The sequence below is a fragment of the Zootoca vivipara genome, chromosome 13 (assembly GCF_963506605.1).
Source record: "Zootoca vivipara chromosome 13, rZooViv1.1, whole genome shotgun sequence".
Lineage (NCBI taxonomy): Eukaryota > Metazoa > Chordata > Lepidosauria > Squamata > Lacertidae > Zootoca > Zootoca vivipara.
In genome coordinates, this window is record NC_083288.1 from 21,473,490 (window position 1) to 21,496,292 (window position 22,803).

General features: G+C 45.3%; 2 protein-coding genes across 2 annotated transcripts; one reads left to right on the top strand and one right to left on the bottom strand.

The window, feature by feature from the left end:
• Nucleotides 1-6,907: 6,907 nt before the first annotated feature.
• Nucleotides 6,908-9,534, bottom strand: LOC118094896 (H/ACA ribonucleoprotein complex subunit DKC1-like). The gene is given in 2 exon segments (XM_035135643.2): nucleotides 6,908-8,814; nucleotides 8,816-9,534. Coding segments are annotated over 2 exon segments (1,536 nt in total). The 5' UTR covers nucleotides 9,470-9,534; the 3' UTR covers nucleotides 6,908-7,932.
• Nucleotides 9,535-10,426: 892 nt separating this feature from the next.
• MRPL45 (mitochondrial ribosomal protein L45) lies at nucleotides 10,427-19,856 on the top strand. Its single transcript, XM_035136526.2, has 8 exons — nucleotides 10,427-10,513; nucleotides 13,059-13,260; nucleotides 13,858-13,975; nucleotides 16,071-16,169; nucleotides 16,836-16,884; nucleotides 17,453-17,602; nucleotides 17,717-17,890; nucleotides 19,468-19,856. The coding sequence occupies exons 1-8, from the start codon at nucleotides 10,436-10,438 to the stop codon at nucleotides 19,567-19,569; spliced, it is 972 nt and encodes a 323-aa protein (XP_034992417.1). The 5' UTR covers nucleotides 10,427-10,435; the 3' UTR covers nucleotides 19,570-19,856.
• The last annotated feature ends 2,947 nt before the right edge of the window (nucleotides 19,857-22,803 follow it).

Below are 22,803 nucleotides of genomic sequence, written 5' to 3' on the forward strand. Positions count from 1 at the left end.
TGTTAGTTTCTCCTTCTCCTTCTTATCTCATATAGGCATTTTATTGATTTTAACATGTTATAAACATAAAGTTTCACCTTATGCTTAATGGATTTGTTTGTATCTCTTGCATCATATTATTGTTTGTTTTGCCTGACGTATTGCCGTAGTTGAGAACCTGTGGCCTTCCAGATGTTGTAAGTCTCCAGTCCCCATCATCCCTGGCTAGCATGGCAATGATCAGGGAAAGATGGAAGTTGTAGTCGTGGAGGTTCCCTGCATCTTGCTCCAGGGTGAACTTACACATCTGGCGATACACACTTCACTGGTTTCAATGCACAGTTCTTAGCCAGTTCAAGCAACCTGTACTCACTCTAGTCTTTGAAGGCCAGAAATATACATACTGTTGTCTGCAGCAAAAATGTGTTGCGCATGGTAACTATGTTTTATTCAGTGGCAACGTTTGAATCAAGTTTTTGCCGGATTGGCAGCCAGCTATGGTACCCCTAGGTTCCAAGTTGGCACGCCTTACTTCAGGCATAGGCAAACTCGGCCCTCCAGATGTTTTAAGACTACAATTCCCATCATCCCTGAACCACTGGTCCTGTTAGCTAGGGATGATGGAAATTGTAGACCCAAAACATCTGGATGGCCAAGTTTGCCTATGCTTGCCTTACTTCCTTCATTTTAGGTGAACCTTTGCATGAATGAGTGATGCTGAGATGCTCTGTTGCCCGTAAAACTAGGAGCTGGGCCTGCCTCTTCAGAATGCTTGTATAGAAGTGTAGTTTGTCCTTGTTCTTCCCCAGCAATACCACAAATCGAGGGGGGGGGTAGTACTGAGGTTAGTCGCATCATATGTAGAATCCTGCTACAAGCCATCTTCTCTTATACTTCCTCCTCCCATCCCCCCCCCCCCCTGTTCACCAGCTGTGAAAAATGTCTCTGTTGCAAGACTTGTGAATGCCATAAATCCCCAGCTGGGATTTGAAGTCCAGCAGGCAAGTCAACTCTGCCCTCGGTAGCAGCAGAAAAGCAGTTCTGTTCCAACAGCTACAAAAACCTACTGGAAGATCTCCAGCTCTGTCCTCAGCAATTGAGAGATTCAAAGTGTGAAACCGCTGGGTGCTCTGGAACTTGGAGCCAAAGAAACAGGATCTCATTTTCTGGAGTCAGCAAAAGCAGGTTCCAGGTGGCATACCCACTAAACAAGAGGTGCCCGGGATGGTATGCTTTTGTAGGACATGACGCAGACAACACTTGCATTACGCCACGCCACGCCTGTAGTCCCCAGTTATTTTAGGTTCTAGTTTCCAACCATTCTTAGCTGGGGAATAGGGTAGGGTAAATACAAGAGCAGAATCAATTTAATTTAATAATTGCTATACCTGGGCAATTACCTAATTCACCACCACAAACCCACAGTGAAATTAAATAATAGATCCACCTGTTGACTGTTCAGGGAATTGCCACAAAATGCATTTCAATATTCTTCAGTAGTGTCCAGTTAATCCCAGTACATTTTTTAAAAAGCCACACACGAGCCTGCTGGTTAATATACTATGTATATTCCGGCGTATAAGACGACTGGGCGTATAAGACGACCCCCAACTTTTCCAGTTAAAATATAGAGTTTGGGATATACTCGCTGTATAAGAAATATGACCCGGCATATAAGACGACCCCCGACTTTTGAGAAGATTTTCCTGGGTTAAAAAGTAGTCTTATACGCAGTAATATACAGTAATTACACTGAAGAAACGGTCTTCTAGAGACTATGCTATTATTATTATTATTATTATTATTATTATTATTATTATTATTATTATTGCTGCTGCTTTCTTTCTTTCTTTCTTTCTTTCTTTCTTTCTTTCTTTCTTTCTTTCTTTCTTTTTCTTTTTTGCAGAACAATTTCCTACTGCAAATACTCACCATGATAATAGCCAGTTTTAAAAGTCATAAAACAATAATGGAATGACAAGGAGGTTAAATGTTTTAAATTGCATGCAGCAAGTTGATTCAGAATTATGGTTTCACACAGCTTCCTTCTCAGTCCTTGATAAATGTTCAAAGCCTGCCCAAACAGCCTGGTCCTTACTTGCCAGTGAAAAGAGCAAATAGAGTTTCCAAACAGTTATTCTTGAATGGGGAGTGCTGCAACAAAAGCATAACCACATAGTTTGAGGGTGCTCCTGGCTCCAGCGTTGTCATTTGAAGCCTAGGTGGCCTGAATTGCTGAAGCACCTAGTTCCAGCTACAGCAGTTGTGGACCCCTTCCTGGAAAGAGAGGACTTGGCAACAGTGACCTATGTTTTGGTTAGCCCCACACTGGACTATTGCAATAGGTGTGGGAGGCTTAAACAAAAATGACAGTATGGGGGTGGGGAGGGAGTTAATTGAAGGAGCATTCTATTATGTCAGTTCACATTTGTAGTCTGACATGGCACAGCCCAGACAAAGATTTACCACCTGAGTAAGAAGTGGGCCTTCGAGAGGCATCTGAAGAATTCCTGTGTAACAGATCCCCCATCCCTGTGCTGACCTCTGCTTCCAAACAACATACTTCCTTGTTGAGTCAGATGAAACTGAAGGGGAAATTGCTTCTGGTTCTGAGCAGCTGCTGGATTGCTTTGAGAATGTAAGGAGAGCCAGCCGGAGCAGGATGATGGCCCATCTGGTCCAGTACCCTGTTCTCACAGTGGCCAACCTGTGAGGGAAACCCAAAAAGCAGGATCCAAGCACAAGAGCACTTCCCCCTCCTGCAATTCCCAGCAACTGGTATTCAGGATACTGCCTTCAACCACGGAGGCATAGCATAGTCACCAGGACTAGTAGCTATGCATAGTCTTATTCTCCATTAATCTGCCCAGACCTCTTTTAAAGAAATCCAAGCTGGTGGCCATCACTGTCTCTTGTGGGGGTGAGTTCCTTAGTTCAACTAGGAAGTGCTTTCTGACAATGGATCTCACTCTCAGCAGATGGACCTCTCTCTCCACCCACAGAGGAAGGTTTACAACAGGCATAGGCAAACTCGGCCCTCCAGATGTGTTGGGACTACAACTGCCATCATCCCTAGCTAACACGACAAGTAGTCAGGGATGATGGGAGTTGTAGTCCCAAAAACATATGAAGGGTCGAGTTTGCCTGGTCTACAACATCCTATGACCCCCTAGGAGGGCCTTCCAAGGATCACAGGATTGCACCTAGTCTTAAAGACCAATAGATTTATTATGGCATAAACTCTGTAGACTAAAGCCCACTTCCATACCCTCTGACATTTATCCAATGAAAATAGGGACGTTCTATTCCATGATGACAATTTTACTATTTATTATCATCCCACATGTCTGCCTCGGTTGTCCCAGCCACTCTGGGCAGCTTCCAACAGATATAAAAACATAATAAAACATTTTTTTAAAAATCGCTACAAAGGATTGACTTCAGATGGCTCAGGGGTTGGATAACTCCATACCTTCCAACATTTCTCCAATGAAAATAGGGACGTCCTAAGGAAAAGCAGGACATTCTGGGATCAAATCAGAAACAGGGACGGCCTCTCTAAATCAGGGACGTCCCTGGAAAATAGGAACACTTGGAGGTTCTGCACTTCATCAGAAGCCTTAAAAACTGTACATAATTATCATAATTACTGTATATTACTACTACTACTACTACTACACCCCCAATTGAAAAAGTGAACTACATCACCAAGCACGCCTCAGAAAATGCACCCATGGCTGACCCAGCCCTAAAGTCCCAGGGCAGCTGGAGATGTTCACTTGGAAAGCAAGCACTTTCCTCTTTATTGGTGCAGCTACTATTGTCTCTTTTTCACTCCTAGTCCTTCCTTACTAGATGAATTAATAATGGTAAGAGGGAATGAATGAATGAATGAACTGCAATTTGTCTGGTACCTTTGGAATGCATATAAATAAAATGTCACTGCCAAGTTTAAGGCCAGCCTTGTAACTCGCACAGCCACTCGCAAGGATCAAACACGTAGCCAGATTGCTAGAACAGAGAGCCTGCTTTGCAAAGGCAGAAGATCAGTTCTGCACGTTCCAGGATCCCGGGTTTGTGCTCTTCGCGCCCTATACCCCTGACTCCAGAAAGCTGCCAGCAAACCTCGAACACAAAAACTTCAATTCAGGGGGACGCCAGGCTGAGCAGGGAACACTCAAAGGTTTTATTAAGAGTTGGGAGGAGAGGCATGTGAAATGTGAGGCTCTCTCTGTTCACATGCCTTGTCATTCCTCACTTAATCAATAGAGGGGAGGGGCTGGGGCGTGATGGCTGAGGATGTGATGACAGGAGAATGTGGACTTTGGAACCCGACTGTGGCAAGACCTGTGGGCGTCCAAAGCCCTTTATTAACAGCAACAACATTCAAGTGTAAAATCGAGCCGACACCTACCAATCACCCAGAGCTGGTCACATTAACATCCTCCTCCTCCTCCTAACAGGGATGGGCAAATATGTCCATTTTGGTTTCTCTGTTTCTAATTCTCCCCCCCCCAGTCTTAAATTCAGTCCCCCACATTTCCACATCAGTTTGTAGTACAGTAGTTGTTTTTTTGGGGGGAGGGGAAGCATCTTCATCAAATTTCACAAGCATGTTAGTACAATATGCACAGTTTTGCCTAACACATACATTATCCCCCCCCAAGTAGGATGCATTTTGTATTATCACTCATTTACATGCACACCTTGCTCTGGTATGTGCATTTTACATGTGCGGAATCGCACTGCAAAATTTGGAGCTGGTTGAATTTTGAAGGAATCTTGTATTTTGAGAAAGTGCAGATTCAGAAAGCTTGCCTTTAAATGCGAATGGAATCCGATTTCTCCCCCATCCCTAACCCCTGATCCTAATGACTGGGAAGTCCAATTGATTTCAGTAGGATTTATTTTCAAGCAAGCATGCTTAAGGATTTCAGCCTAATTTTCACAAGTGTATGAAGCAAGACTGTGGTTTTCAAAGTTATTTACTTTTCAGGAAATCATTTTATAGGAAACTACCTTATTGGTCCCGCCAGCTCAGTATTGTCTTCTATGCTGTGGCCGGGGGGGGGGGGGCAGTAGCTTTCTGGGGTTTCAAACAGGAATCTTGCCCAGTTCTAAGAAAGCCAGGTATGTGTTCTGCCAATGTATTATGTCTTTCTACCTTGATTTGATGGCTGAGGAACCTTGTGCATTTCAGAAGAGACTGGGGAGTATATTAGGGTGCATACACCCTTGTCTCTCTCTCGGGTCTCATGGTTACCCAACATTAGAACAGAATGTGCCCTAAGACGCACCCAGCACCACTCTGTGACTGTGCATTGGGAAAATCAGCAGCATTTCTGTGACATTTCATTGAGAAATGTCAGTTTTCCCCATAGCACAGTTTAAAGGTGAATCAGCTAGGTCACAGCTTTCCAAACGTTTCATGTCGGTGACACACTTTTTTGGACATGCATCATTTTGTGACATACTCAGTTTTACAGAACTAGCAAACCGGAGGCTAAACTAACTCTTTCCTGGCCAGGGAGAAGCGCAGGGAGTGTTAGCGCAACACACCTACACAATGCAGCTGACACACTAACGTGTCGTGACACACACTTTGGAAAGCTAGGCGAATACTGTTCCCATTTTGCAGATACAGGAACTGAGAGCTTTGGCCAAGACCATTCAGAGAATCTTTAGGTCGGGCATCCCCAAACTTCAGCCCTCCCAATGTTTTGGACTACAATTCCCATCATCCCTGACCACTGGTCCTGTTAGCTAGGGATCATGGGAGTTGTAGGCCAAAACATCTGGAGGGCCGAAGTTTGGGGATGCCTGCTATAGGTCATATAAGATTTGGATCCATGTCTGGACCTATATCCTGGCCTATCCTAAAAGTGCTGGACAGGTAACTACTACATATAGTTTTAAAATATTTAAAAAAATGTTCAGGGGTTGGCAACTAGATTTACCAGAGGGCAAACTCAAGACAGGGCCCAGGGGCAAGCAGCCGTGTCACTTCCACTTCCCCTATTTACATAATGATGAAATCCACAGACATCCTAAGAAACGTGTGGTGCAAGCTATGTGTTGGTCTAGTGGTTTTCGTTTTCTAATGAAATTAACTGAAGAAAGTGAAAGGACGGCGAATACACTGGGCGAGGAAAAGGAATCTTTATCAAGGCAATGCAGATTTTGCCAGTGTTCCAAGTAACTGCAACACTAACCTGTGTATTTACGCAAATGAAATGAATTTGCATTACTTGTATTGTTTTGCAGCTTATTTCTGCTAATCCTGGAGTGGGGGGACAACAATGAACTACAGAGGACACTGAAACCTGTCCTTCCCCAGTTTCTAGTATTGAAACAGGCAGAGAGGACACACACTTTCAAGTCAATTCAGCCATAGAAGATAGACTTCTTTTCAAATAACTGAGTTTCATGGTGTTAAATTCTTAAATTGCATAATGTACACTATCCTGTTTTTACCATAGTTTGAAGGGGGTATTGACTAAAAATTCAGATCAAGGGAATAGTGTGAAATGTTGTTTTGCCTGATAATACTCCCCCTTCTGTCAATTTTATAAACTGCTCTTTGAACACCATAGGTTTCCCCATTATGAGTGCTTACACAGGAAGGCAGCCTACTGCTGCTCACATTCCCTGATATTCTTTACGTCTAATCCTCGCATGTAAAGAAGCAGATGCTTTGAGAGATGCTTTGAGAGTCATTTCCCCTGTTCGTTAAAGATCTACATTTCTGGATTGAGCCCCGACCTAGCCACACTAAGGTGGAATCTAAACAAACATTAAAAATGTTTTGAAAATACTTTAAAAATCTGTTGTTTTTTAAAAAAAGAAATACATTGAATTTGCCGTAGCTCACCATTGCCATCTAGTGTCACATTTGTATAATGCACTTACAACACACTTGAAATGTTTATTATTATTATTTTTAAGAGTTGGAAGTTTTGTAATTTAATAAAAAATTAAGAACCATCCCTCCTTTTAAAATCAACTTTGGTACTCTGGCTAAATATGGGGGTGGGGGGAAAATAAAAGGAAAACAGGGATGGGAATAGACCACAGCATCTGCCCCCAAATGTGACAGCCACATGCAGAGGTCCCCTGACCTTGTGTGCATGTGAGCACAGGGACGGGTACAGACTCCCAATCGTTTTCTCAGCCCACGCAAAAAACCTGGACAGAAGGCTTGATCCCCTCTCAAAACTGCATGTGGGATAAAACACTGAGCTGGACTATTGCTCTGCTTCAGCATCTGTTTTCAACTGGCCCCAACCAGATTAGGAAGCAAGACATTTTTGCTGAATGAAAGGCGTCTGGGACCAAGGAGAATGTGAGCTTGCAAGGACCAGAAGCAAGTCTTCCAAGACTTGCAAGTGTGATATCCCCTCCCCCAAAAAATCAGTATCTGCTTTAAAAAGCAACAGGAGGCGGTATGGTACCCTGAGGGAAAACGTTTGGATCCTGGCTCATTAAGAGAGTCAAAGTAAGCACAAAGAGGGCAATACAAAAGCATTATTTTTAAAATGATGCATCTGACCACTCACGACAAAACCCCTTTTCACCCCAAGCTGGCGCTACGTTCAGCAGCTCCTGCACATTCAAGCAGAGGGAAACACAAAGGAAGAAGGCAGGAGGGGCAAAGGAAGACTCTGCTACTCGTGCCAAAATCAAGGGCTGCCTTGTGCTACCCCCAGAAAAGGAGCTCAGAGCAACTCCTCAACATCACCAAGGCCTGGGTGGGTTTGTGGCCTCCAATTCCTCCAGCTACCCTTAGAACAGGACAGAGGGAGCTTGTCATGCTGGCCCCCCACAAAAAGTACATTAATTTGCACAGCAATCAGGTCAAGTCTCTGCTCAATGATCCAGTCTGCACTTTTGTTAAGGCCTTCAGACTCTTTCTTATGCTGGCCTAGGCTGCCTGCTCTGGATGGTTCATGCTGGTTACTCTGAGCTCTCAGTTTCTTCTTGCTTCTTTTTCTTCTTCACACTTGTGCTACTGCCCATTTCGCTTAGCTCCCTGCCACTCTCAGAAAGCTCAGACTTCCTCTTCTCTTTCTTTTTCTTCTTTGCTTTCTTGATTTCTGCTTGCAGCTCTGGAGAGGCTGGGGGAGAGGAGGCTGCTGCACCGGGTTCCCCATCACTTTCAACCTCCCGCTTCCGCTTTGGTGGCCTTTCTGGCTCCTCTTGGGCGACTTCCTCTTTTACCTTTTCCTTTCCAGCAACCCTATTACAATCCACATAATCCGTCTTCCAGGCCTGGGGAGTTTTCTCATTGGGCTTGCCGTGTGCATCCAACAGGCCTTGCTTGGTCATCATCTTCTTCTGAGATGGGCCAAGTCCCCACTTGCGAGGGTACGTGTCTCTTTCCATGATCACACGCTTGATTTTTGCCACAACTCCATGGTCGCAAGTAGAGATCACTGCAGTTGTCATCAAGGCAATGGCTGTGCAGATGGCCTCTCCTTTCGGGGTGATAACAACTATTTCCTGGTTGAGTTCGATGCCGTCTTCATACTGCAGCAGGCCAGGTAGCATGATCTTTGCACCATAGCAAATGGCATTCACCGCACTGTCCTTCATAACCAGTCGCTTGTGGGATGTCAGCAGCTTCTCCAGGGGGAAGATCACCCTCCTGAGGTACGACTCGTCCTTGTTGTTGTCATATTGCCATTGGGCATCCAGCACATCATGCATAGTCACCATGTGGTCCTTCTCTCCCATGACCCCGGATCGCACCCGCCGGAGCTCCTGCATCTGACCTCCAACTCCCAGCAACAAGCCCAGGTGCACGCACAGTGTCCGGATGTAGGTCCCAGCTTCACAAGCTCACCCAGAAGATACCCAATCTTCTTTCTGGGTCATATTCTACCAATTTGCTCTCATAGATTGTTCGGACTCTCAGCTGCCTCTTCACTGCAGCAATGAGTGGGGGCCGCTGGAAGAGGGCACCAGTCAGTGTTTCTATTGCCCTTGACAGCTGAACCTCACTCTCGATTGCATTGTGCAGCCGAACGATTCCCACATACTCTTTGCCTGCACTCTGTTGAGACTTGACCAAGCGTGTTGCTCGCTCAATGCATACAACCAGGCACCCAGTCACTTTGGGGTCCAATGTGCCACTATGCCCTGTCTTCTCAACACGTAGGATGCGGCGGATCCAGGCCACCACTTCGTGGGAAGAAGGGTTAGAAGGTTTGTCGAGATTGATGAAGCCCGTCCTTACATATTCACCAATCTCTCTTTGTAAGGGATTACAACCAGAAGGAAGGGGTGTGTAGTGTGCTGTCCTCACATTCAGCTTGTCAAAGTTCTTGAGAAGTAAAGGCCATTGTGATGTGTCCAGTTGAGCCACTCTGGATTCAGGCTTGATAAAGAATTCTTCAGAATACTGTATATCAGCAACATCTTCATCTCGCAGAGATTTCTGTGCTTTCTTTTTCTTGTGCTTCTTAGAGACAGAGCCTGGGCCGTCCGCCATCTCGCCCTCGCCACGCGCTGCCTCTGAGAGACACGCGCCCAGCTCGCCTCCCGCCAGCGAAAAGGAATCCCCTAGCCCACTTCCGCTCCGTTCCGACAAGCGGCGCGGCGCGCGGGAAAAAAGGGACGGAGCGACGATTGGGTGAGCAGGGAGCTGGTGGGCGGGGCGGGCGGGTGCACCATAGAGGGCAGGAAAACCCTCGAAACGTTTTATTTTCAGCTGTATTTAGTCCCATTGAAATCAACAGAGCTACGCTGATTATTTAAATCGCATTGTTTTACATCAATGCAATTTAAATAATCCCATTCAGTCCCGCTGATTGCAATGGGACTTCTGTAAATGTGACTTAACAGCCCTGTCTATGCAAGTAAGCCAGACTGACTTAACCGGGGCTTACTCCCAGGTAAGTTGGGCTGGTATAGGGTTGCCGTATTTCAAACAAAAGTTGCTTTCTTTGGCAAAGTTGTTGACCTTTTTTGTTCTTTTGCCAAAGTTGTTGTGAGCTTTCCCCCCTTCCCAAGTTGTTTCCCCCTTCAAAATCGCAACAAATTGCCGGTTCTGAGCTATTTTTACGAGAAAATGGCACTGCCGACAAGGGCTGCCATACATCCGGCTTCTCCTGGCCGATAATCCCGACTCCCGCGCGGACGCTGCCACCGAATGCGGTATTGCTCTGTGACCGGGAAACTCCGGACGTATGGCAACCCTAAATAAGTACGGATCTAGCCCTGCCTGAAGATTGGCTTTTCATTCCTTGTCCTCCCTGAGCTATGACGACGTCTGGTCTCCTGTCTCTGGGACTTTCATCATGCGCCCGCGTGCGAAATATCCTCCTTTGGCCGACCGACCCTTTGGCGGAGCGCAGCGAGACCGTGACGTAGTCGCTGGAACTTCCCCGCGTTCCATTTCCTCCGCCCTTCGCCTCCTCCTCCCCCTCCTCCCCCCCTTTCTCGCCTTCCTCCCGGCATGCAACGGGTGCGTCTCAAGATGGCTGCCTCCGTGCCGGGGACGATGGCGAGGCTCCCTTTGCGCGTGGGATGGCAGGTATTTCCTCGGGGGAGGCGGGTCGGTGGGGGTGGACGGAGGAGGGTGAGCGTGTTTATGAAAGCCTGCCTCAGTATCTCCTCGTGCATGCATGTGCCTTGCCTTGCCTAGCCATAAGAGTAGTTACGGCTTGTCAACATATAAGAAGCAAGCGATCTCTCCTCCCTAAACCCACAACATAAAACGGAGAAGAAATAAAGAAGATAAATAAACTGCATAGAAGTTAAAGAAAGAACGTTAGAGACTGCATCAAAAGGCACCCCCATATTTTTTGGTAACAAGACATAAGAGGAAAGGAGGGTTGTGAACTGTCATGAGATCTGCGGGTATAGGGCACTAACAGAAATTTTAATAACAGCAACAACAACTGTTATTGTTATTATTATTACCCCGCCCATCTGGCTGGATTTCCCCAGCCACTCTGGGCGGCTTACAGCATATCTATAGACATTAGCTGTCTCTGATTTACTTCGCGATGATGATGATGATGATGATGATGGAATTTATTCGTGTTAACTCGGAATACATTTGGGTGCTTCTGTAATTTTTGTGTCAGTGTATATGTGCTTGTGGCTGACTGGGGCAAACTTTTGTGGGAAGGAGTGTCACATATTCATGGTGCCACAGATTTAATTATTGCAATCTTTCCAGGCATAGAGATGCGAGGGGAAGCGAAGGTTTTTAAATTTAAAAGGTACATTTGTCTAGCTGGAACAGAATGTATGATGTTATTAGTGGCCTGAGTTGATGGGAGTTCAAAATATGTGGAAAGTGCCAGGTTGGTAAAGGCTGGGCTAGGGTTTTATGTGGTCTGTATGCTAGCATGTGCTTGACTTTGGGAAGGACGTTTTGCTTCTGTTCTTTTACTTAGGTGTGCATTGCCTGTATATGTGTGCTGTATCCTGTGGGAAATGCAAACTTGTTGTTTGAATGTGTGCATGTCTCCGAGGTGGGTTTTTTTTTGGGGGGGGGGAGTTTTTAATTTGCATCCCTCACAGACACCATTTCAGGAAACAAGGGGGAACTTGTGTGCATGCTTCTGATTTTGCTTTTAGTCTCTACAGACCGCTTCCTTTTTTCTTTTTGTTTCAAAACTTATTCATTTATACTTATTCAGTGATATGCAGACTACTACTTTTTTGTGGGAAGTGGTGTAGGTTTTTATTTTCCTTTTTACCAGTAAATTGTTTTGGGAAGTGAAGTATTTTTGCAGGAGAGAGAAGATCTTGTGAAGGCATACAGACGTATGTTGTTGACATCCTTCTGTCTCAAGAGGCAATGGAAGAGTATGCCATCAGGGGTAAAGTCAAACCATTGGAGAGTTACAGCACCTGCTGTGGCTGTAGAGAACGATGTGACAGAGACATGTTTCATTGCAGCTGGGACAGATGAAGGCATCCGGTTTTGCTTCACTCCTCCTAGTGGTAATTTCTTCTCTGGCTATTGCTATGGATGCACGACCTGACTGCCTGTCTGCAGGCAGCGTGGTCATCTGGAAGGGATTCCCACATGGTGGGTTTAATGTTGCCAGCCTTCATGCCACATTTGCAGACATCTTTATAACAGAGTTGGTCTGCCAAAAGGCCTGGGGCCAGCTCTCTGTAAAGCACATCCTTGGGGATCCATCTTCCATTCTACCGGTATGTACATGATCAAGCCAGCAAAAACATTGCTGAGACAGAAGTATAAACATTCTGGGAATATGGAATGTGCAGTCCCAGAAGGTGGACTACCTGTTTTTTTGTTGTTGGGGTTTTTTTTTGGTAAGAAGAGAAATACAATTGGAATGCACCTTGGAGATTATCTAGTTCAACCTTCTGCTCAATGCAGGACATATACAGCACCTTAGAACATAGAAAATTGCATTATACCGAGTCAGACCATTGATCTGTCTAGCCTAGTATTATCTACTGTATACTTATTCACAGTGGTTCTACAGGGTTTCAGACAGGGGATGTTCCCAACCTTTCCTGGAAATGTCAGAGATTGAACCTGGGACCTTGTGTTTGTAGAGCGGATGTTCTACCACTGAGCTATGGCCTGTTCCTGTCCAGCCCTGGCTTAAATGTTTCCAGTGAAAAGAAGCCCCGAGGCAGTCTGTTTCACTGTTCAACAACTCTTTACCATTAGGAGCCTTCTAATATCTAGCTAAAACTTGCTTCCTTTCAACTTCTACCCATTATTCTAATCTGCCCACTTCCTACCTGATAATCCTTTGGCTATTTGAGGACCACTATATTGTCTTCCCTTTAATCTTCTCCTGGCTAAATATGCCCTGCTCTTTCAATCTTTCCCCATGCAGCATCGTTTCCAGGCCCCTCACCATCCTGGTCACGCATCTCTTGGACATGCTGCTTGCTCCTTATGTGCATTCATCTACAAGCTGATATGTGCCGAATGCTTATCTAATAGGAGAGCATACCGGCCAACGGGTACATATCTGTCATGAAATCAACTTGATTTGGGAAGCAGATAAATAGTGGGCTATCTGCAGTGCGGTTCAATGTTGTTGACTTTACTTGCTTGTTGTTCTTCCGTTCAACAGGGTGTGGAATGTTTACTGAATGCTGCCCGCTTGGCTCCATCCTCTCTTGTGGTCCCAGTGAGAACAAAGAGGCGGTATTTCATCCCCCCTGCCGTCGGTGCAAAGTACGCAACTCCGGAAGAGCAAATGAAGCATGCCAGGGCTGCAGGGTTGGTGTTACCTCATGAGCGGTTGATACGCCCCATGAATATTTCCTGCACAGGTAGGTGGTTGTGATTATTTGTTACGGGGAAGGTGGTAAAATAGCGCTCAACCTGTGTACTGGACTTTTTGAAATCTTGAGCCCAAAAGCAAAACAGATATCTCACTCATTCTTTTCACATGTTCCTTCAATGCTGTCTGAGTCTTCCTTAGTGTAGAGGAGCCATTCACAAAAGTGGGGATGTGGCTTTTAAAAATGAGGCTTTTAAAATTGTAGCTTTAGGGTCCAGGGTGTGACTTTTCCTTGAGTGGGAGCTGGTAAGCTGCCTAGAGACATACTTTTGTCTGGCAGCATTATGTGTTTGTTTAATCTTTATTTAACCTTTTTAAAACAATATTTTTCTTTTAAAAAAGCCCCCCCCCCAATTCTATGAGTTGCTTTGTACATGCATGGGCAACATTTGATGATTGCAATGTCAAGCTTTGTGGTTGAACAACAATATTTCAGTAGATAAATTAGCAATAATGTGTACCTTAATCGCCTCTCCCAAGAGATAATTTTACATTTTGACAGGGGGTTAGCTGGTGGTGTTTTGTTTGTTTTTTTAAAAAAAATAACCTATTGCTATATTTGATTGTTTTATGTTTGGTTACACAGCTGGGATCTTCGATCCGTATATTCCTCCAGAAGGAGATGCCCGTGTGTCGTCTTTGTCAAAGGAAGGGCTAAAGCAAAGGACAGAGCAGGTCAAGCAGACTGCAGTTTCACAGCTAGCGTATGTCCACTCTCATTCTCTCTCTCTCTCTCATTCACTCTGGCAAACAGTCAGTCTAAGACCTCTAGCCATCATTCTATGATTCTGTATTCCTTTTTCTTGCAGTACCTGTGGTTTATGTCACAGATCTCCATAAAGCAACCCTTATTTTTTTCCCTTATATGTGTGCCTTAAGTGTATTCTCACCCTAAAGCCTCAAAACAATCATAATTTATGTACACCCCCCCCAAGCACGTTGTATGAGACAGTAGTACTTGAGAATGCAGCGGTAGTGATCTCATATTATGAATGTTAAGGCTTTTTAGAAAATGCTGGTGTGAAGGCTAGGTTCAAGCACTTCCCTTTAGTGTCCAGGGCTGCCTGTAGAGAAGGGTTTTTATTTTTACAAGGGGTAGGAGTAACGTAGGAAGCTACCTTATCATGGAGCCAGAACTTTGGTTCATCTACCTAAGTGTTGCCCATACTGATTGGCAGTGACTCTCCAAAGTGTCAGATGGACATTTCCAGCCCTGCATAGAGATACCTTCTGCATGCAAAGCTGATGTTCTGCCAATGAGCTGCGGCCCCGCCTACAGTGGTGCACTCTTAGGAAGTATGATGTGCTGCATATTTTGGCTCTTAGGAATGCACAGAAACCTAAATAACATTCAGAATGTATGATTATGGTATGTGAGCATACAAACATCCGCTAAAGAACCTACTGTAAGTATTAGCGGAGTAGATGGAAAGTCTCATTTCCTCCAGTACTGGCCACTTGGGCACCCTGAGTGAGTTAACAAACAGGGTATGGTTGAGAGGGCTCTCCTTTGTAGTTTTTCCTTGATTCCTGGAAATCTGTGATATATTGCCTCTTAACATGCTCAATTCCTAGTTGTAGTAGTTAGGTTTCCCCCCAAGCTTATCCTCCTTGAATTGATCTAATCCAGGCATCCCCAAACTGCAGCCCTCCAGATGTTTTGGCCTACAACTCCCATGATCCCTAGCTAACAGGACCAGTGGTCGGGGATGATGGGAATTGTAGTCCAAAACATCTGGAGGGCCGAAGTCTGGGGATGCCTGATCTAATCCTTTAAAGAGTATTTTAAGATAGTGGCAACCACTACATCTTGTCACAAGAAATTCCGTTAAACACCTGTGTACTACAATCTATGCAAAGTAACCTATTTTGTTTAATAAGTTCATATACCACCTCTTCAGAAATTTATCACAAGGTGCCGAATAGCGAATAAAGAGTTGAACAAACACGTATACAACCAAATGGAATTATTATTATTTAAATTTATATACTGCCCTTCATCGGTAGATCTCAGGGCAGTTCACAATAAAAAACACAGAATACGTGATTAAACCAAGAACAAAAGACCCCCCACAAACTAACAACCCCCTCCCCCTCCCACCCACAAATACATTTAAAAGGGGTATAAGATGTTAATCAGGCCCAAGGCCTGATTGAAGAGGAACGTTTTTGCCCGGCGTCTAAAGCTGTATAATGTACGTGCCAGTCGAACCTCCCTAGAGAGAGCCACTGCAGAAAAGGCCCGTTCTCTCCAGACCTCTCATGGGCGAGGCATCTGAAGAAGGGCCTCAGATGATGATCTCAGGATCAGGGTAGGTTCATTTTCCATTTGTTTATACAGAATTGGCTGTGAATCTATATCAGCTTCATGTGCAAGAGTACCTCTGCATCTCTTCTCTGCATTTTGCCACAATTTGTAATGTGCCGATTTATAAAATTTGCAAAGGCGGTTCTCCCTTAGGGTAGTAGCATGCCTTTGATTTGGATTGCTCCAGCAGCATCAGTCCACGATTCTAGAACATTGCTGAAAATGCATAATTTAAGGGGGGGGGGATATAGACTATCATGGCAAGTCATGAGGGGGGGGGCTTCTCTGACTACCTCTCTACCTTCCACAGTTGCTTGAGGGCAAAGTGTGTTAGATGTGGAAGCTTATCTTGGGATTTAATTTCATTGCTGTGGTGTATGCATAGTTTCTATAGATGCGAAAAGGCCCAGTGCTAACCTTTCTGAGGACTGTTTTCCATGAACTATGGCTGCTTTCTCTCCATCAGACTTCTCTTGTCGTTTCCTTGGCAGGATCCGAAAGATCAAAGATCATGATCCTGACTTCAGCACAAAAACCTTTCCAGAGAAAGCACAGAACATCTTTATTGAAGCTCACAATAACTTGACAAAGTAAGATGCTTTAGGTCTAGGATGTATCTGTGGGTTCTTGGTTCTGGCCCCTGCTACTCTTGATTTGCAACAATTTCACAACCTTTTTTGGATCCAGAGGACTGTTGATATAAAATAGGTTAAATATTGTTTATTGAATAGGTTGGTATAGGAGTTTTCTCCAAGCTTTTAATTGAGCAAAATTGAGAGTCCAATGAACCTCAGAAGCTTACCACGCACCATATTTTTTTTAAATACTAAAATTACCAGGCACTGATGTGTCTGCAATTCATGGGGATTTTCTTATCTGCCCACCCTTGCTGTAACCTGCTAAATCCCAATGGAGAAGCCCCACATTGACTAATGTAGTTCATACAAACACAGCCTGGTTAAAGGAAAACAGTTGTCCCATCTTAACTAGTTGTGACGAAATAATAGGATATTGAGTATGCGTTGTTAATGATGCTTAAAGACGGGACAAATCAGGAAGTTTAGTTTCTTGAGAGTCCCACTGTTTTGGGAGGTTCTCAAGAGTTTAGAATTTACCCCTGGTTATGCACAAATGTGCTTCAGGATTATTTTTGTTGCTGACAGTAGAAAACCAAACCTTTTTAGGAAGAACAGTATCTCGATTAAGTTGGTCTGCATAAGCATTTTGGTAATACTTTTTTCTTTAATCCATTACAGCTTTAACAAACAGAAGCTTCACTCCTTAGTGACTGAACGCTGTTACCCGGTAAATATCTGAGAAGATCAAAGAGTTAAAAGTCCCTAAAAATGTCAGGAAGAAATGTTGATATGTTAGTGCCTCTTTTATGATTTTATTGCATCTGTTTAAAATGCTTATGAAGCATCTGTGTTCATAGATCTTGCACGTTATCCTGTTGTAAAAGAACAAAATAACACACACTGTAAATAAAACGATAGCACTGCAGAGGGAACTCCAGCCTGTGGTCCTAATTTAGCCCAGGAGGCTGTTTCCTCCAAGCCACGTCCAACCTGCATTACAACCAACTTCACATAGGCACATGTGAATACATGGCTGAAAAGGAGCAATCGGGAGCCTTACAATGTGCTTCCTCTTTATCCTTGGCAAGCAGGGTTTGCATTTGGCACCTGTTAATCTTGGCGTCCAAGAAGCCCCACTGGGACTGGATTCACTGGGACTGGATTCACTTTCAGGAGACCCAGAGTGTAGCTAATCGCCTGCTGAAAGTGGGGTTGACTTGGATCATGTAGTTTGAGAGACTAGAAACCCTACGCTCATCCTTGACACTAAAAATCGCAAAATGTTGAATTGCTAGGAAATGGTCCGAGGAAACAGATACAAGACTATCCGGTGGAGTTTTCTGGAATCTCTGGAGCCTCCTAGGGTTGTTCAGGTGCGATGTCCCGATATGGTGAGCAAAACCAACCTGTATGGACAAGTGACGGTTCGAATGCACACTCGGCAGGTGTGTATATCCAGTCTCCCTTGCCCTGGATGCAATGAAACATGTTCTGTCTGCCACTGCTTACTGATGAAACCTTGCTTCTTCTTCTTCTTTTTAAACCATTCTTCCTGATAGAGTCTAGCTATCTATGACCGGTTTGGGAGGCTGATGCATGGCGGAGAGCAGGTACCAAAGGACGTCCTGGAATACGTTGTGTTTGAGAGGCATCTGGCCAACCCCTACAGTCCGTGGAGATTACACGGCAAGATTGTTCCAGCTTGGGCTCCTCCAAAGGACCCGATTCTCAAGGTACCGTGTTACTAGCAGGAAACCCCAGCGTTTTGCTCATCCCCTCATGCTATTTATAAAGGCATCTCCAGGATATGGATGCAAACGTGATGTGCAAATACTTTTGCCTTTTATCTCTAGCTGAATGAGCCAGTGGCTTCCCCAAAGCCTCCTGCTGAGCTTCATGGCCATGCAGAGATTTGAAACAGGACCTTTTTTAATGCCTAAATCAGGCATCCCCAAACTTCGGCCTGCCAGATGTTTTGGACTACAATTCCCATCTTCCCCAACCACTGGTCCTGTTAGCTAGGGATCATGGGAGTTGTAGGCCAAAACATCTGGAGGGCCGCAGTTTGGGGGTGCCTGGCCTAAATACAAGACCATCAATGGCGCTTGTCCCATTTGAGGCACCTTGCAGGCGCTGAAATCCGCAAGTGTAAAATGAACCTCCATTTTGTTGTAGAGAGGTGCCCTCCCTTTTCTTAGCTAAGAGCGTGCGGAGGTATTGTGAATATACATTGGAGTGAGACACACAGTGTACAGCAGAGGAAGTTGGTTGTGTGAGACTTGGTTTCACATCCTGCCTCTGGATGCCTTTGGGTATATTTCAACCTTGGTTTCCCCATTTAAATAATCGTGGTTAGGGGGTGGGATAAGAAGGCAAGTGCAATCATCGTATAAACAACTCTGCGGTACCTACAGAAGCAAGCTCCCCGTATTCTCCCTGCCATGCTCTTAAAAGCCCAGATTCCCCATCTCAATGTAGCATCATGCAAAGAAGGAGAACTCAGAGAAGATGTGTAGATGACTGGGTGGGCCTACACAAACAGAAGCTTGCACAGTCCTGAGCATCATTTTGGGACATGGCTGGGGGGGGGGCAAAACCTGTCTTTCTTTCCATTTAGCATGTGCAAGTTTAGGCCCTAGTCATTGGGTGGTTCTGAGCACGTGCCTCTTCTGCTACTCAGTCCTAAGGGATAAAACAAAGTGCTGCATATAGGGCCACTTTGAAGTTTTATTTTTCCTTACAATCAGGCGGTATATAAATTGTATGAAATAAACATGGGTGGCGGTGGTGGGGAAGGAAGGGGACCGGCTTCCTGTTCCTGCCACTGGGTGACCTGGGGAATCACTGGGCAGGGACCCAGTGGAGAGAAACAAAATCCCTTCCCCATTGAAATCGGCTTCTGCGATGTGGAATCAATCAGTATAGATCAGCGCTCCCTATTTATTTCTCTCTCACACACATACCTGGAGAGGAGGCAGTTTTAAACATTGCTGCTTTTCTCACCCTCATCCTGAGTGCAGCTTTGGGATTGGGAGGGAGAAGCATCTCTTAGCTCCCTTTCAGTGTCTGAAGGCCACTTCTGGTGTAAAGAAAAGGAGCAGGACCAGGCGAGGAAAACCAGGCTTGGCCTTAAGGCAACTTCCTCCATGATATATAGAAGGGGGTTGGGAGGAAACCTGAACTCTCCCCGCCCCCAATCAGATTTGCTGGTCACTTAGCTAGTATAGTAATTGGAGAGTGGCTTCCTTTGAAAATTGATGGGCTCCTTTGTGTCCTTCCTCCCTTCTCTCTCCCCACCCCTACTTTATAGACTGTTATGATTCCAGGACCAACGCTGGATCCCTCGCAAGAATATGAGGAAATGGATATTCCCCAACAGGCACCAGCCCCACAGACTCAGTGGTACAAATAATACCGAAAGGAAGATCTGCGGGGAGCAGAATTTGATATTGCCAGGCAAGGAGTTCACTGGTGAAATGAGCCTTGCCAGCCTTTAGAGGCCTCTTACGTTTCATGCCTCTGTTGCAGTCCTTTTCACATGCATTATGGGTAGACGTTTGTTCTTGAGAACTTGCAACAAGCTGTTCAAAGATGCACTTGGAGCATTCAGGAAACTGCTGTATATCTCTCCTGTATGTCTTCAAAAACTGGCCTGCAATGGCCTGTTACTTGTTGTTCAGTAAATTAATAGATTTGAAAGGAGTGTTTTGATTCTTAAAAAGAAAAACAGCCCAATTACTGTTCCTCAAGGCTTTCAGGAACCAACAGTTCTGTTATAGAAGGCTGTGCTCCCTAATGCCAGATGGGTTGAAGCTGGCTAAGAGCCTTCTGCACATGTTCAGAGGCATGCAGCTATTTCTTGGGTTGGAGAAGATAGAACTGATCTCTGGGCTTTCAGAATAAGCCTAGAGTTAGCTGGTTTTAAAGCGAGGGCCTCTCTATCCATTTACCAAACAGTACATTAGCTGCATGGAATCCAGCCTTGTTCCTAACAAAGAAAGCCTGTTGATTTGGGAACATTGCATTTTCCAAACACACAGCACTGCATTCTTATAATGGCTTAAATAGAATTCCCCTGTTCTCTCCATATATGAATATTCTACCTACAAGAAACATACAGGGAGTTTCTGCTGATTGTTCCTTGGTCAGTTTCAGCAGGCATGAACATGGGTCCTTACCAAAGTGGCAGTGTCGGCAAGGCTACCCCCTTCCCTGACACATGCACACAGAGAGAGGGCACACGGCCTCATTCTGGATCCTCTTCTTATATGTGGGCTTGATATCAGACTTGTTTTCTTAAATTGGGGTTTATAAGCAAGGCTATACATGTAGTCAGTGCTAAAATAAGTTGTTGTGGTTTTTAAAAAATGTGCCTTAAAAAATACTACAGCCACAATTCGCTGGAGTAACAATAAGCACCTGATTCCTTCTGCACAGATCATTGTGAAAACAAGGTCAGTGTTACAAAATAATAATAATAAAAAATCCACCCCTGATTTAAATCCAAAGAATCAGCCACACACATCCTATCAATATAGAGATAAGTCTTTTATTTATGTATTTACATTTATTACAGAATTAGATGACCTCGTTTGATATTCAGTGCTGAGACAGACAGGGGCGACCTCACACACTACATTAGCGGTACTTCCTAAAAGTGCAACAAGACACAGCTCACAGGGGGGGAAGTGGGACCCATAAAGTAAATACCGGATCCCTGCTTTATTGTAAAGCAGAAAATGTGTGTTTGTGTGCTGCTTGCAGTTTCTTTGCATGGGGAGGAGAGGGGACTAAAGTGATCCTTTCCCCCTGAATTCCTCTCCTGATTCTCAGTAAGTGAAGCCAGGAGTGGGGAATCTTTTTTTTTAGCTGGAGGGTCACAAACCCTTCATGGGCAGCTGGGGGTGGGGTGGATGGGGAGGCTGTTGCATGCATGCAAGTGGTGTGAAAGTAGGCGAGGCTAGGTGCAAAAGGAGGTAGAGTAAGTGATGTGACTCTTACCATTGTATAGTAGGCTGCATTCCAGCCACACACAAGTCAGGTTTCTGCACACTCATGCGCGTCTTGTCTATCCTACATCCAAGCAAGCAAGAAGCATGGTCACAATTCAAGGTCACACTGCAGCCAGGCAAAAGCACTTGAGGGGGGCACGGAGCAGCATGGGTAATGGTGTGGCCTGGGGGGCAGCCTGGAGGACATCTGGTCCCTGGGCCTGAGGTTCCCCATTCCTAAATTAAGCAGCGATGGCAAGGAGGAGATCTGGATGGAGCGTTCATGTTAAATGGTTTGGTCTTTAGATGTGTGCAGGAATCCATCTCTCAGCCCCTTGATCCTCACTAGGTTGCCAGTGGGTCAAGCCAGGCCAGTTGAACCTATTCACTCCCTACACTTTTGTACACTATACACTACCAGAAATCCAGTCCTGGCAACATGTTTTCTTATGCACAATGGCAGCTTGGATGGAAGCTCCCGCAGGCAATGCTTCCTGGGATGCTGAGTTTGAATAGGCTATCCCCATAGGGCTGCCATGTTGGGCTGAGATGCCTCCGTTCCTGTTGCGCGCTCCCATGTACTGGGCCAGTAAACCCAGTTGGCTCTGGACCAGAAAGGGGGGACTTGTGCCCAGTGAAGTTTTGTAGAGCGGGGATAAGAGCAGCCATGCCTTGCAGGGCAAAGGGACTGGGAATAGAGAGGGACCCCCAAAGAAAATTGCACTGCAAGCTCTCCAGGTTGGCCGTTCCAAAAAGGATGGCGGCAGTGTGCCATGAGAAATAAACAAAAGGCTCCTTTGAGCCCAAGGTGTTCGTCCTCAGGGGAGGCCGCCTGCCCGTTGTGTTTCAGTGATTCACTACTCTGGCCATGCCTCTTTCCCACTTGGTCTCTTTGGTGTAATTCTGCTGTCTCTCGAGTGTGGTTGAGTGATCCCGTCACAATTGCAGAGACAGCAGAGTTACCCACTTTTGGAGGGACACTGCATGTTCCATCTCGGTGTCAGTCACTGTGTTGGGTTTGCTTGCTTCTAACTAAGGCAGTCAGACCAGAGACTCATTAAGGAACATAGAGGATATTCTTTGATATTCCTAGAGGATTTTATTCTGGCTGTGTCTCTCTGTCTTTCAGGCAGGGGTCCTTCTCCGTCCAACCTAGAGATACTTTGTCCTTAAATCGAGGGCTCAATTGCCGAGCTACAGCCACCATATGGAGGCTGCTTTATGCAGCATGTGTTGCCACACCGAGATATTTTTTTCTTCCTCCAGTTACTCTTGCATTGGGTCATTTTTGTCCATGCCACCATGCATGCCCCAAAGGACAAGGTGAAAGCCTACTGACTGCCATAGGGCTGATTAGCTCATCCTAGTATTGAACCTAAAGCTACTTCCTGAGTTTCATTGGGGGCGGGGGAGGAATAAGCAGGTCAGAGTCTGGCACACAATTTAAGAAGAAAGGGCAAAAGACTGCTGTTATACAAACACTAAGGGTCAGCAGAGGCAGGCAGGAAGGGTTAGCCAAGTAACAATGAACTTCGGTAGCCAAGTAACAATGAACGAACTTTGTAGGAGTTACAGCTTAGCTGCCACTCCTCTGCAATAGGCAGTTGCAGGGGAGTCTTGCGTGTGCTTCACTGTGCACACTCGGTTGATCCTGC